At 40.6% G+C, this 13,802-nt stretch overlaps 1 protein-coding gene across 1 annotated transcript in view; it reads left to right on the top strand.

Annotated features, from left to right (window-relative positions):
- The first annotated feature begins 6,434 nt into the window (after positions 1-6,434).
- cpt1a2b (carnitine palmitoyltransferase 1A2b) overlaps positions 6,435-13,802 on the top strand; it is a 56,103-nt gene continuing 48,735 nt past the window's right edge. The window contains exons 1-2 of the mRNA XM_083978050.1: positions 6,435-6,521; positions 12,575-12,717. Coding sequence (XP_083834176.1) covers positions 12,577-12,717 — 141 coding nt within the window. The 5' untranslated portion in view covers positions 6,435-6,521; positions 12,575-12,576. The remainder of the gene's footprint in view (positions 6,522-12,574; positions 12,718-13,802) is intronic.

Genomic DNA, 13,802 nt, shown 5'->3' on the forward strand with positions numbered 1-13,802 from the left:
CAACTGTGAATCATCCGTCAGTTGAAACCAAGTATAATATTATGATTCATATTTTTGATTGTGGTAAAAATTAGGATAGTTTGGACATTTTTAAGTTTTACAGATTTCGTCAGGACTCTAGAAACCTACACTGAAACTGGGACCGCCCCACAGCTGCCAGAGAGGGACTAAACAAGCAAACTGACATAACTTTGTTTCTATGATTACAGTTCAAATATATGCACAACTGCCTCAAAGCCTCAAATTAACCTCAGCTTAGCTTTGCCATTGTGAGAGTGATTTGTATTTCTTTTCCAGAAAGGGCCACTTCAGCACCAGTATGGCGAGGGTGAACGGTTACAGCGACCGATACCTCTTTCAGTGTTTCTACTGGTATGTGGATACTGTACTAAGAATGACTTGAACCCATCCTAACCTAACTCTAATGAAACCTAAAAGCCATGAAAATACTGTACTTGGAAATTTAGAATGAAAGTAGAGAGGCTGGTTGAACCGGACAACCGAGTGTTTAAGCTTCGTAGAGCAGTAATTAGGCACCCGAAACCCTTCCCATGATCCTCTTTGTTTGACAATAGAAGGAGAACGATGCAGGGCTCACAGAGAGCCCCAACAAAAGCCTCAACTCTTTCTGCCTGTACACGGAGAGGTGAAGGGAAGACGGAGAGGGGCGGGAGGAGAGGAACAAATAATGTAGAACTTTTCACAGGAGGGGAAACGAGAAGAAAGGAAAAAAAAAAGACTTGGTCGGGTCTTTTGTCACAAAAACTCTGCACATGCCTGGAGAGAGGAAAAGGAAAATTCAAGCCACACATTAAGAATGAAGTTTTTTGCTCATGTTGTGTTTTTTTTTTTTTTTTTTGACTTTCCATTCCTTTTCTTCCACTCTTCTCTGGTCTTTCTGTGTTTTTTAAATGTTTTGTGTTTGTGCCACCAGCAAAATTAGAGGGCGGTGCCAGCCATGTGAATGTTAAACTTTTGAAATTATTGCAAGAGTGTAAACATATTTTGTTCTATATTTTTATTGAAAATGTATTTATTTATTTATCTATTTATTTATTTATTTACCACGTATTTGTCGAAGGTGTCATATTTTTTTTTGTTTTTATTTGCTATGAAAGGAACAGTGGTAGATGGGTGAAGACAGAGAAATGTAACATTTCACACTGCAGAGCAAACCAGCTTTACCTGAGGAAAATGAGAAATAACTCCTTTTTTGTAAACTGGTGGTTCAAAATGTGTTCTACCACCAGCAGGTTAAAGTTTTCACTTATCCAGTGAAATATCTCATTGTATACCTGATAATTTCGCAAAATTCACATTCTCCAATCCGTCTGACTCTTCATTTAGCGCAGTCGTCATGTCAAAGTTTAGGTTTACTACTTTCTAGCTATGATATACGGCAGAAATAACACCTCCATTAGCCTCAGCTGCACTTTGTGTTTAAAGCTATAGTGTAACTGAGAAATGTTCTCATGCTAACATGGTAAAGTTAGGTCAACATGGAAAAACACCATGTTGCTGAACAGTAGCATGTTAGCATTGTTTTTCTTAGCATATTAGCATGCTGGTGTTTGAGCCCTTAGCCTGTGAGTGCCTCACAGAGCTGCTAGCATGGCTGCAGGCTTGTAGACCTACTCACATTCAGAACTTTAAAGTGATAGTTTGGGTTATTTGACATAAGGTCATGCTAAGTATTTAAATATAGCGTATTAGCTAACTGAGCAGCAATACCGCTAATATGCTACCACTGAAAATGTTTTAGCCACTTTAAAAATGCCAACAGACAGTGCCAACATCTGTTTTAAGTGTATGTTTTATTTAGAACATGTTTTACTATTTTACCTTGCCACCAAACAACACTTAACTTTGGAACTACATTTTTTTTAACCGTATTCCTACACACAAGCTGTTTGAGTCCAAAAAAAGTGAAACATTAGTAGCCTAAACTTATGTTTAGGAATACAACTGTTCAAAGGCATACACTTAAAATGAGGCTTTTTTTCCAATTGGTATATATTAAAGAGGCTAAAACACATTTTTCTGCCTGGCCCCATCAACATGACTCAGGTTCTACTGAATTCTATAGGATCTGATTCAGGTAACAGCCTGACCACGCAGGTGCGTCTCACTAAAAACCCACCTGTCACTTTAAAGTATTCACCGACAGCGACTGCAAACACAACTCTGTTCCTGTCATTTTCATTCCTTGTGAAACATTCAGTGTTCATTCATGCATACCAGCACCCCGCTAAAACCATCACACAAAGCTAATTGACATTCACTAGTGTTTTCACCCACTCTGCACACTTTACTGAATCTCAGCTGAGGGAGAATAGAGAGAAACACTCACTTTAAAGTTTTTTGACTTTTTTTTTCTTCTTTTAGTATTGCACACATTCCTGGAAAGCTGGAAAATGTTGTTAGAAATTGTCCTTCAACATCCTAGACTGAGTTTACGCAGGGGGTTTAACATCCAAATACAAACTGAACTCTTCAAATAAGCATCATGCCCTCAGGTGAGGTTTTTGTTATGCAATAGTTTGTTTTTTGAGAGCTTTGGTAAACTTCCCTGTTCCTCTTGGCAGTTTTGTGCTTTTCAGTGGCACAGCGCCCTCAGTTGTTTGCCTAGCGATGGATTTCAACATTCGATGTAAAAGTGTCTTTTCCCCTCTGTGTAATTGAAGGCTTTAATTAAAGTTCCCATCCAGGCGCTCGTAGAAGCTTAGGCCCCACAGGAGAATCTAGCAGGGAGGTGCACACATGGCAAAGGTCAAGGGGGTCAGGGAGCTTTAAAGTTAAACACACACAAATACACGACAAAATGTTGCATCATGGCCTTTTTTTTTTGACACAAGGTCAGAGTCAACTTCACCTACATCCACTTTAAGAAAGGAAGGATCTAGTTTAAGGGATAGAAATGGGAAGAACACTGACGAAGAGAAGGGCTGCTGATTCAAATCCATTCAAAGACACAACGGGACCCTCAGCACATGTGGCTCAGAGGCTCCCCCCCCGCTCTCGAAACTCTCCCATCCCATTGAAAGAGATCTCACCACTCCCTCCCTCATCCCCCTTCACCCATTCACTTTACATTTGCTACCCCCCCCCCCCCCCCCCATTACTCCTCTTTGTACCTCTTGAATCCTGCTCCACGCCCATCCTTGCCCCAACTGCACATATCTCACCCCCTTATATAATCAACATGCCCTCCCCCCTACATTTTATACACTGTATACTTCAACGCAGACGCTGTGTACATTTGTGTACACTGTATGCCTGTCTCTGTCTCCATTGTATGCCATTCATATCTATGTAGCATTCACTATCTTTTATCAACATTGTAGTCACCGTACCACTCTTCTTCTCATCATTATTGCTCATTCTTCTTCTGCAGATAGAATTACACGACTATAATCTCTTGTCTCCCGCCCGTTTTCCCCCTCCGCCCGGAGCCACCCCCTCTCCCATCACGCCCCACCCACGACCACACCCTCATCTTGTGACCCTCCACTTCACACGGTAGAGAAAGTTTTTTTTTCCACTCTGGAGAAATTCATGATGTCAGAAAAAAAAAATTGGAGGGAGGAGCAGGTGTGTGGGGGAGGGTGGGTCGAGAAAACCGCTGACAAAATAAATGACGACAACAACGACGAAGAGAAATGTCTGTAGTATAATTACAAAAAAGGAAAAGTGCACTATTATGACAATGATTATTATTGCCTGTGAGAAATACTGACCAATAAACAACAATGGAAATATATACTGGTGTTTGTGTTCTATAGAGCATTTGTACGTACTTGGCTAAAGCAAAATGTATATAGTATATACAGTATTAATGGTATGACTTACGGTAAAGGGGATACTTCAACATTTTGGCAAATTGGCCCATTGCCATAATCCCTATAGTTTTAGGAGTAGGTTCATTACCTTTAATTGTCGGTGCAAGCTATTTTTAGAACGGCGGAGCAGAGCCGCGAGCTGCTCAGAGCTATGCTACGGAGGCTAATGGGATTTCTTGGTTTCCCTCATCAAACTCATCAAATACACAATCCAACAACTCCAAAACGCTCTGGTGGTGACCTGCACATTCACCACGCTATGAGATAATAACGGAACGTTACCAGACAGAGTTGTTTTCAAGGCAAATGCAGAGCCTGCTTGCCGAAAAACTGCTTCCGATGGGAACACGCATCAGTGGTTTTGCATGAATTTACCTCGAAAACAACCTTTGGAGTTGTTGGATTGTGTATTTGATGAGTTTGATGAGGGAAACCAAGAAATCCCATTAGCCTTCTTAGCTTAGCCCATGAGCAGCTCACGGCTCTGCTCCACCGTTCTAAAAACAGCTTGCACCAACAATTAAAGGTAACGAACCTACTGCTTTGACTATAGGGATTATGGCAATGGGCCCATTTGCCAAAATGTTGAACTATCCCTTTAATCGCCTCCCACAACGATACATAAGGTCTATCTCAATTCAGGGTCCAAAAACATCAAAGAATGCCTGATTACATCAGTGGCACAACTAGGCCATCCCGTTTCCAAGGCTCCGTCATCTGTGGCCAGATAATATTATAATAGCTAGTGGGAAAACTGACAGAGAGAAAATAAAGAAGCTTTTGTTAAAAATAAATACTGTGTTAGTCGTGGTTGCTAGGTGAGAGGAGCAGCGTTTTGTGAAGCAACAGGAAGGACGTGCAAAGCTGGTGACATGAAGCAGAAATCTCCCATGGGCCGAACTAGTTTACCTCAGTTTGGCCTTCACAGTCTGCAGCTGTTGGGAAGGACACACCATCCTTCATAGGAACAGCCAGAGTGCAGCGTGATGATACCAACTTCCCCATGGATTTTTGAAATGTTGACACCAGGAATGACAGCATAGCTTTTGGGCAGCTCGCCATTTTGGGAAATACTTGGATTCACTTTTTGAAGGAGGTTGGTTGCTTGTGTGTAGACTTCAATAAATATTAAACTACCACAAAGTATTTAGCTCAGCTTATAGGGCAAAGACTAAAAACAGGTCACCCGATGCTGTCTGAAGCTAAATCTACAGTCCCTCCTCTGATTGGTACTTCATATAGTAGCCTACTGTTTAATCTGTGATCCAACCAAGGTGTAAAAACAACATGTTGAGGAGTTACCCTAACAGAGGATAGCCTAACAGAAACTGCAGGAAGTGCCATGCACCAGGGTTAGAGGTCCGTAAGAGCTGGGACACTTGTTTCAACATTTCTTCTGCCTGACATGAGAATAGTTTCTGCTGCTTCTCAAGAATAAAGACCAGAGTGGATTGTTTTAGCTTTAAGCTTTTTGCAATTTAGAGAATATGTTTTATAGTTTGATATGAAACGAAGTAGTAGCCTAGGCTAATCATACACATATTTTATGAGGTACTAAGAAGCATTCATGTTGAAAAGAAAGAGCTTTATTGAAAGAAGAAAAAATGCAGTGTCATCATATGACTTTTCAAAATTTCAAAGGACATCAGCCTTTTAGCTTTTGCCTCTGTGTTAAATTTAGGCCAGTGTGTGAGCTCTGAGTGGGAAACAGAGAGCCTTGCAGTGATGTAAGATTGAAAACAGACAGAAGGCAGTTTCTGTGAGTAGGCTAATTATTACTATTTATTTTGAATAATTCTTATCAGGCCTATTCAAAGTTGGTAAAAGTCACACCAGACTCTCGCCATGTGTCTGTTTATTTTTTTCCAATAAAACTTTTAACATCCTCCTGCATGGAGCCGTTACCGCATGTGACGTCATTTACAGCTTCCCGCATGGAGGAAGTTAAAGGGAAGAGCTCTCACTTTGACTTTTTATAACATAGTGTCAATAATCTCCTTTTTCTTTTTCTTTCTTTCTTTTTTACAGTTTGTGCTGCAGCTAAAGCAAAGCTCAATGACACTTCTTGTTTTACAAACAAGGCAGGCTACATGCAATACAACCGCAGTTCAACTTACTAATAAATACAGCAGTAAATACAAGAGGGACATAACTTTATAGTAGGCCTAACTGCTTTACTTAGCAAACAAGGCATTTTTTTTATGATGGTCTTATCTCATCACATTTTTTTTTCTCAATAAATCTTTACTGACAACAATATTTTCAGTACAAAGGCAATTATGAATGTACATACAAACAAATGAATAACAGCCAGAGGGATTATTCAAATTAATACAGCAAATAAAGAACACAAATTATACATATATTTTTTATACTTTTCTTAACATTTGGTCTTATCTCATCACATCTTATTGCATACGTCAGAGGTAACGCCTACATTTAGGCTATACAGTAGGTTCAGCCTCCCCGGCTGTTCAGTTAGCGTGCGAGTGAGTCATCTTCTCTCACACAGACAATCTTCGCTCGTTGGTAGTGGCAGGTTGCCCGGGCGGTGGGTAGAGAGGACGCTCGCTTTCTCTCAGTGTACACCTCTGCTCCAGGCCCAGGAAGAAGGGAGGGGTCCAAACAGACGTTTATCTTTCAGCCCTTTTCACCGAGAAAACTCCTCCGAAGACTCAACAGGTAAAAACATTTTTAAATTGTTTTCATTTAGCTCTTATCGAGCCGAAGCTCCAGGTTTTCCTGACTTCCGTTCATCCAGCTGGGTGGGAGACGCTGCTGAGCATGAATGGACCACTGTGTGGTCAACAGCAGTGGCATTACAATGGGCTACTCAACGATGTGTGTGCGTGCTAGCACTACGTACTTTAAAAAAACAGAAGTAATGTTAAGTAAATGTGTTGAATATCTGCTTTGGGCTTGGTTGGTAGAGGGGCTGTCAATGTACACCCACCCCCCCACACACAGGCAGGGCCAGTGTAGTGATGGAGAGCAGCGTGGTTGGGATGCACAGAAACTGCTCTGGGTTCAGTCGCATTCAAATAAGTCACATTCAAATGAGTCCTAGAGAGAACTGAGTGTATTTGTTGTATGTATGTGTATGTTTGCTCTTCGCCAGCGTTGCCCGAAGTAAAAACTGAACAGCAGCTTTTCCAGTGCACATGTTGTGTTAGCCTGTGTCACATTCAAATACGAACATTTCTGGGCTATGACAAATGAGCTAACAACGGCACAGCACACACATTAGTACCAATGTAACGTTAGCCACATATTTGTTTTGTTTGTTGTTAGCTAACTTAACGTTCGCCAGTGAAAACAAACAAAACAAACAAAAACTCTTTACAGAGACAGCGAGTTTACGTTAACCGACCATGGTTTAACCTAGTGTACTTGGTAAACAGGAGCCTGCGGGTTTGTTTTATTTTAATTTACATTACGCATTTACATCAGTTGTTGTGTTGCAACTCGTGCACGCGCATCTGTTCCCGCCGTCCATGTGCGCGCGCGCTCAGACTTGAATGAGCTGTAGTCGTCTTTCTGCTCAGGCAGGTCAAACCTGTTGAACAGTTCTGCTATGGTTCTGCCCGACAATTTGTAGCTTTACTTAAACCACACAACCTAACAATATGTGTTGGTCAAAATCCATGAATTATTGTTACATGACCCGATGTTATATGAGGTTAAATTAGTCTCATAGAGGGTGATCTACAAATATTCCTTGGTTTGCAGTTTGCACAGGTGTTGCTATCCACAAATACACATTTCCTATTTGTAACTTGTATGTTGGTTTCTACAAATAGATGGGTATTTGTCAATGGATTTGTAAATATATTGGGTAATTGTAAAAATATAATTTTCCATTTGTAAAAAAAAAAATATTTCATTAAATTACAGATGCTCTGGTCTTTGACCTCAGGGTAATGGTAGTTGTAATGGGGAGAGGGAAATGCGTGTGAATGCTGAAAGCAGCTGAACGCAATTGCTGAAGAAATGCTGAATAAGCTGAAGAAAATGTTAAAAAGTTAGAAGAAACTATTGAAATACTGCAAGACAAGTGTCGTAATGCTGAGTGCTGAAGTGATGGAAGAAGAAGCAGCCTGGGGGAAAAGAGGATAGTATATGTAGAAACTGGACAGGCTTTGATATTTTGATTCTATTTAAATTAGTGTTGTATTCACCAGAGATGTGCTATTCAGTTAGAAGGTAACACTAGATTGGGCTCTGTAATAATGTTGTTTTGGTGAGTCATTACGTCATGAGCATGTGTCAGTCCTGGTTAGAGTTGAGATATCAGAACTAAGATAGGTTTATGCGATGCTTCTCATTTAGAAGAACTGGAGAATAATTTGTGCACAGCGACTGTGGGCTACTAAACAGACCCACACTTTTTCCTCCCACGTCCATTCTCTCTCTCTCATTCATGCACTCACACACAAACAGTGAAATGGCTGTGGGAAGTGAGAAATATGCAGCAATCAATCGCTTGGCTGGACAGAGAGAAGGAAAAGAGATGACAGAGGTCTGCTCACAGTCACACAAACACACACATGCAGATTCTGACCATCGACTTCATGAAGATTATATATGTTGACCTACTTTCCTCAGGTTGTGTGACTGTATAGTCATGTAACGTCATGTCACCATACTGTGTCACACGCCTCATTCACAGGCAACAGCTGTGCTATCCTCCTGTCTGAACTAACTGAGCAACACAGCAATGACTCAAAGTCTTTTTTTACTTGTCGTCCATGTGTCCACACTCTAAAGAAGAAGTACACGTTTTTAAAGAGAAACAAAAGCAAGCATGCACACGAGCACTTTACGTCAGATTGTTGTCGCAGGTCAGCTACTACACCCAGATAAGAGACTTAGAGATGCAAAACTGCAGCGCTGCTGAAAATAACAGTGCGTGTGATATCATCTGTAGGCTTGATAATGATATCTCAAAGCTGTTGGAAATACAAATATAAAAAACCTCCGTCACCCTAGTATGAAAGGCTGGATCTAGAAATAAAATGCCAGTCATTCTGGGTGTGAAGCGCCATGACAACAGTTATGTGCAATATACACAAGTCTTGGATTCAGTTTTAGTTTCCTCCATTAAATGCCTTAAATACCAAGTCTGTAAGTCCATATTTCTCTGACATGTAGCCCCGCTGGATTGGGAGTATCTAAAAAGTCTTGAAATGACAAATTACAAAAGTCTAAAAGAATTTCCTTCCACCAGCTGTTTCATTTTGTGCCATTTCAGTCATCACCGTTAAGTCTGTGTGGTCTTAAAGGTTTTAAAAGTCTTGAATTTAACCTGATGAACCCTACAGCCATTGATCTGTAAATATAGTTGTTTGCTCTTTACTCCAAGAGAATATGGCAGCCTCTCGCTAACATCCAGTGTCCATCAACACAAAGGTTTACTGGGGACAAGAATGCATTTTCAAGCATGTGCTGCTTTTCACTCGCACACTAACCTGTTGGCATGACTCGCTTAGTAGTTTAGGATTCCTTTGTTTTCATCCCACTTTTTTTTAGATGGCCGACTTGTACTGGAAGAATACAATTTGATACACTACCTTCTACTTGAATGCTATTTAAAGGGATACTTCACCCAAAATCAATAATTAATAAATAAATAATAATAATTTTCTAGGTTTTGATTACTCTAAAAGTTCTCCAAACCCCTCCTTGGCATGATGGTGAGTAGAAGATTGGTGAATTATTGATTTTGGGTGAAGTATCCCTTTTTAAGATCTTGAGAAAAAGCATTGTAGAAAATGCAAAAATATAATCCCGTTAAAGGAAAACATGTTCTTTTTGCATTTTTCCCCCATAAATGAATGGAGATGTTCTTCAACTCTTTAAAACATCCTCCTCTTTGAACTTCAGCTACTTCAGCATACTGCAGCCTCAGACTTCATTCAACTGTTAAACAGTTCACAAAACCTTCAGCTATTAAACTCATGTTCAGCTTATTGATATCTTCAACAGGACAACAATTCATTCACATTTTTGACAAATTAGTATCTCAGTTAATAGGTGCAGATTTGTGCTACACTGTATGTCATAATGATACATTGTTTACGTTACACTGGAAGATCCCCACTAGCAAAAAGGTGATGTGTTCAGAATGCACTGCTGCAGCATGAAGTAGGAAATGCACTAGTAGTAATTGTTGCTGTGTATCATTTTACAATTATAGGTTAATGACAGGCAGCCATCGCGTCCTCCACTCGCTGCCAACTGACTTGATCAGATGACAGGAGTGGAGACAACTACTGTGCTGTACCTGAGTGTGGGTGTGTAGGTTATGTGACCTAGTAAGTGAATTTCGGCACAGACCTGCTCCACCACTCTTAGCAAGTCTCTTCCAAGTTTGATTTAGTTATAGGTCACATAGTACCAGGCCGTATCAGGGCAACAGACTTCGTTATTTCAACTTAATAGTTCTCTTGTAAATTTACCAACTTGTCAAATCTCTATCACCAGGTGTGTTGACAGTGATACTGATGTACAGCATGGGACAGGTACCACACAGGACATTTAAAAGTGTAACTGCTGTGAGGCTTCATCAACACTGTGTCGAACGCGTTTGGCAAGAAGGCTTCAATGTGATACGTTATTTTTTTTAGAATCTGTGCGCTTCATCTTTAAAATGAAACTGTATGTTCTATACAAGTGCGCCAGCAGGCTGTGACAGTGTGACGATGAGCCAGCACTCACTGTCAACACCAGGACGCTGAAAGTGAAGCAGCGAAAAGGAATTCAGACTCTTTAGGAAGAGTTTGGAGTGGCTTTGGTGTTTTTTGGTTTTTTTTTTTAGTTTTTTTTTAAGTTTGTCAGTTAAGAAACCAATGAAAACAAAAGACACAGTATAAACGGGATTACTTGTTTTTTTCTGAATTTTTTTTCATACTTTTTATTCGCACACCTGCACAACAGGTGTGACCTGTTTTTTTTTTTTTTAGTAGTAGTTAGTATATTTAAGTATATTTTATTGGGCTTTTTCACCTTTTTAATGGAAAGTACAATCAAGAGAGAGAGGGAGAGACTGGAAATGGGGGGGGGGGGGGGTTTGAATTGTGCCATTCAAGTTGGATGCACATGTTTGAAACATCCTGCCTTGTGTTAGCTTGCTGCATCTGTTCACCAATCACTGACTTTCATCCTCCTACAGCTGTTTATCTGTCAGTATGATGCAGAAGTATTAAATAATTAATGTCCAACAGTGGTTGGGCAGTTGCCCGGGCATGGCACCAGGATACTCTGCAGTGCATCAACCACAAGCAGCACTCTGCTGCTTCCAGCTAAACACTTAGCAATTTTCCCTTCAAAAACTGAATCACACATAGAAGAACGACTTCTTGTCAGTTTGACCATTAACCTCTGCACAGTGCGTTCACTCTGCTGATAAAAGCATCAGTCACTAGGTGGGTTTACATCAGTTTTAAATGTGTTTGGTTTAAATCAGTCTGTTTGAAGATTTCAGCTTGAGTGTATACATGATGGGTTACAAAGTAAACTGGTTGGGTGTTTACATGTGCTGACGAAACAAATATTTCGAACGCATGCGCTTCAGTGAGCGATTGCGTTACTATGGTTACAACAATATTGATTACGGAAGTGCTACAGCTGTGCCAAAAACAAAACGGAAACATACATTGTTTGTTGAGAGCAGTCTTTGCTGTTATAATATTTCTCTTTATTAAACAGCAGCTGGGAGTGCGTATGTAATATGTTGCCGCCGGCGTAATATTTTGATCTTTTAGTATGTCCAGTAGTAGTATGTCTGGTGGATTTCTTGCTGGACATTTTCGCTTGAGTGGCAACCAGCCAGACACGGCTCGTGCGTGATGTGCGTGCCTGAGTACGTCAAGTCCTGTGCATGCAGAACGAACGCAGCCAGAAATCAACCCGTTTCAAGGTTTACAAACTACCTTCAAACCGATTGGAATTTCAACCGGTTTGGGGTAATTGAGACGGTTTGAGGTGTTTACATGAAGTATTATCAGTTTGGTCTCCCCAACCTATTTGAAACCGTTTAAAACTGTCCATGTAAACCCACCTACTTTCACAGTGCATGAAGTTACCACGGCAACACTCATGAACCAACTGCCCATCAACAATAGAGTGGCGAAGTCCCACCCTTCCGTTTCCAGTACATACTGTAGGTCCTCAAAACCGAAAAATTATCACTGAGATTCAATGGGTAAATAAAAATAATTTTCTGGAATTGTGCCATGGAATTCATGTTTATGATATTTAAGGATAATTTGGAGAGTGGAGAGTTGAATGGCTGTGGATGGAGAAGGAAGGGAGGGAAAGGGTGATGACGTGACGTCACTTACGTGACATAACATGTCGTCTTTCTCATTGTGTTTTTAAAATGATGAGACTGAGTGTAATGCAATGATTTCATTGAAAAAAAAAGCCACTTTCATCCCTTAGTTCAACTTCAAGCTGTACATAACTGAACCTACTCTTAGAGGACTGGATAAAACAGAAAAAGTGTGTTTTTCCTCGGTGGCTGGATCCAGTGAGACAACAACATTCCACTGACACATTAAATTACTCAAGTATTTTCACACAGAGCCAAGAGACAGCAGACACACTGAGCTGCTCGCTGGCTTATGAAACGAGCTGTTATGGACAGTAAAATGTTATTAAACCTAATTTAAAACCAGTCACCGGTACATATTTATTTACATTATATAATATTTTGTTCTCCTGTGTTTCCATAGTGATGGCGGAGGCCCACCAGGCTGTGGCGTTCCAGTTCACCATAACGCCAGAGGGCATCGACCTGCAGCTCTCTTACCAGGCCCTGAACCAGATCTACCTGTCCGGAGTCCGATCATGGAAGAAACGAGTCAGCCGCATAAGGGTGAGGATGACGGGAACTAGCACATCCACGTCTAGGGCTGCTCCATTTTACACTTGTGTTCTGCCATCTTTCAGTGTCGTTGCCATGTTGGTAGTTAGGAGGAGATATGCAGGTGTAGGGATGAATACACCCTGCCTTATTACAGGGTGTGAATTCCCATCTGTACAGGTGAGGAATGAGGAGTAACATGTAGTGACATGCATGTTTTCCTCCTGCTGGGCTGACAAGGGCACAGTTATGTGTGCATGCATGTGCAAATGTGTGTTGTTGTTGTGCTTGAAAACAAACTTTCAAATCTCTCTCTGTGCAAGTGAATGTTGTGAGAACAAACCCACTGAAATGTAGTTTTTTTCTAAGCAAGATTATAAAGACAAAGTGTAACCCTTAAAGGTATAGTCTGGGGTTTTTTGCCCAAAAATAAGCACTAGACTAGCACTAGAAATCGGTCTTAATCATCACCTATGGGCTTCTAGTCTGGTCTTTTGCTTTGTTTTGTTATGCACGTGGACGTTTCTGGGTGGAGAGCGAGAGAGTCGGTGCTTTCTCTCCAGCCAATGACAGAGCAGCTACGTGGGTGAAGCTATGTGCAGCAGAGTAGGAGGCTCAGGGCTGCTAGCCACACTAGCTGTCCCGGATGCTGCTGAGTGCTAGCACGTCTCTCAGAATCAGAATCAGAACTGTTTTTATTGCCAAGAGCAGTAAAGGTCAGTTTACAGCATGAGGAACTTGTCTTGATGTCAGGTGCAAACATCAGTCAATCAATCAATCAATCAATCAATTTGTGTAATTCGGGCATGTCAATTTAAATCATCATCATCACATTTCATCTTGGTTCAAATAATACATACACATGGCCGAAAGGGAAAGCGGGAGAAGCAAAAGCTTATCTAGTCCCGCCCCCATAAAGGTACCAAAATAGTTTAAAGGGAGGGATAAAAATAGAATTAAGAATTAAATTTAAAAAAAAAAATAGAATGAATTAAAATATTCTAGTGCAAAAGATACGCATATACTATATAAAAATAGAATAGAATAAAGATATATACAAAATACTACTAAATAAGTTATTGTGCAGCAGCAGCAGC

This window comes from Trachurus trachurus, assembly GCF_905171665.1.
Source record: "Trachurus trachurus genome assembly, chromosome: 8".
In the NCBI taxonomy this organism is placed as follows: domain Eukaryota; kingdom Metazoa; phylum Chordata; class Actinopteri; order Carangiformes; family Carangidae; genus Trachurus; species Trachurus trachurus.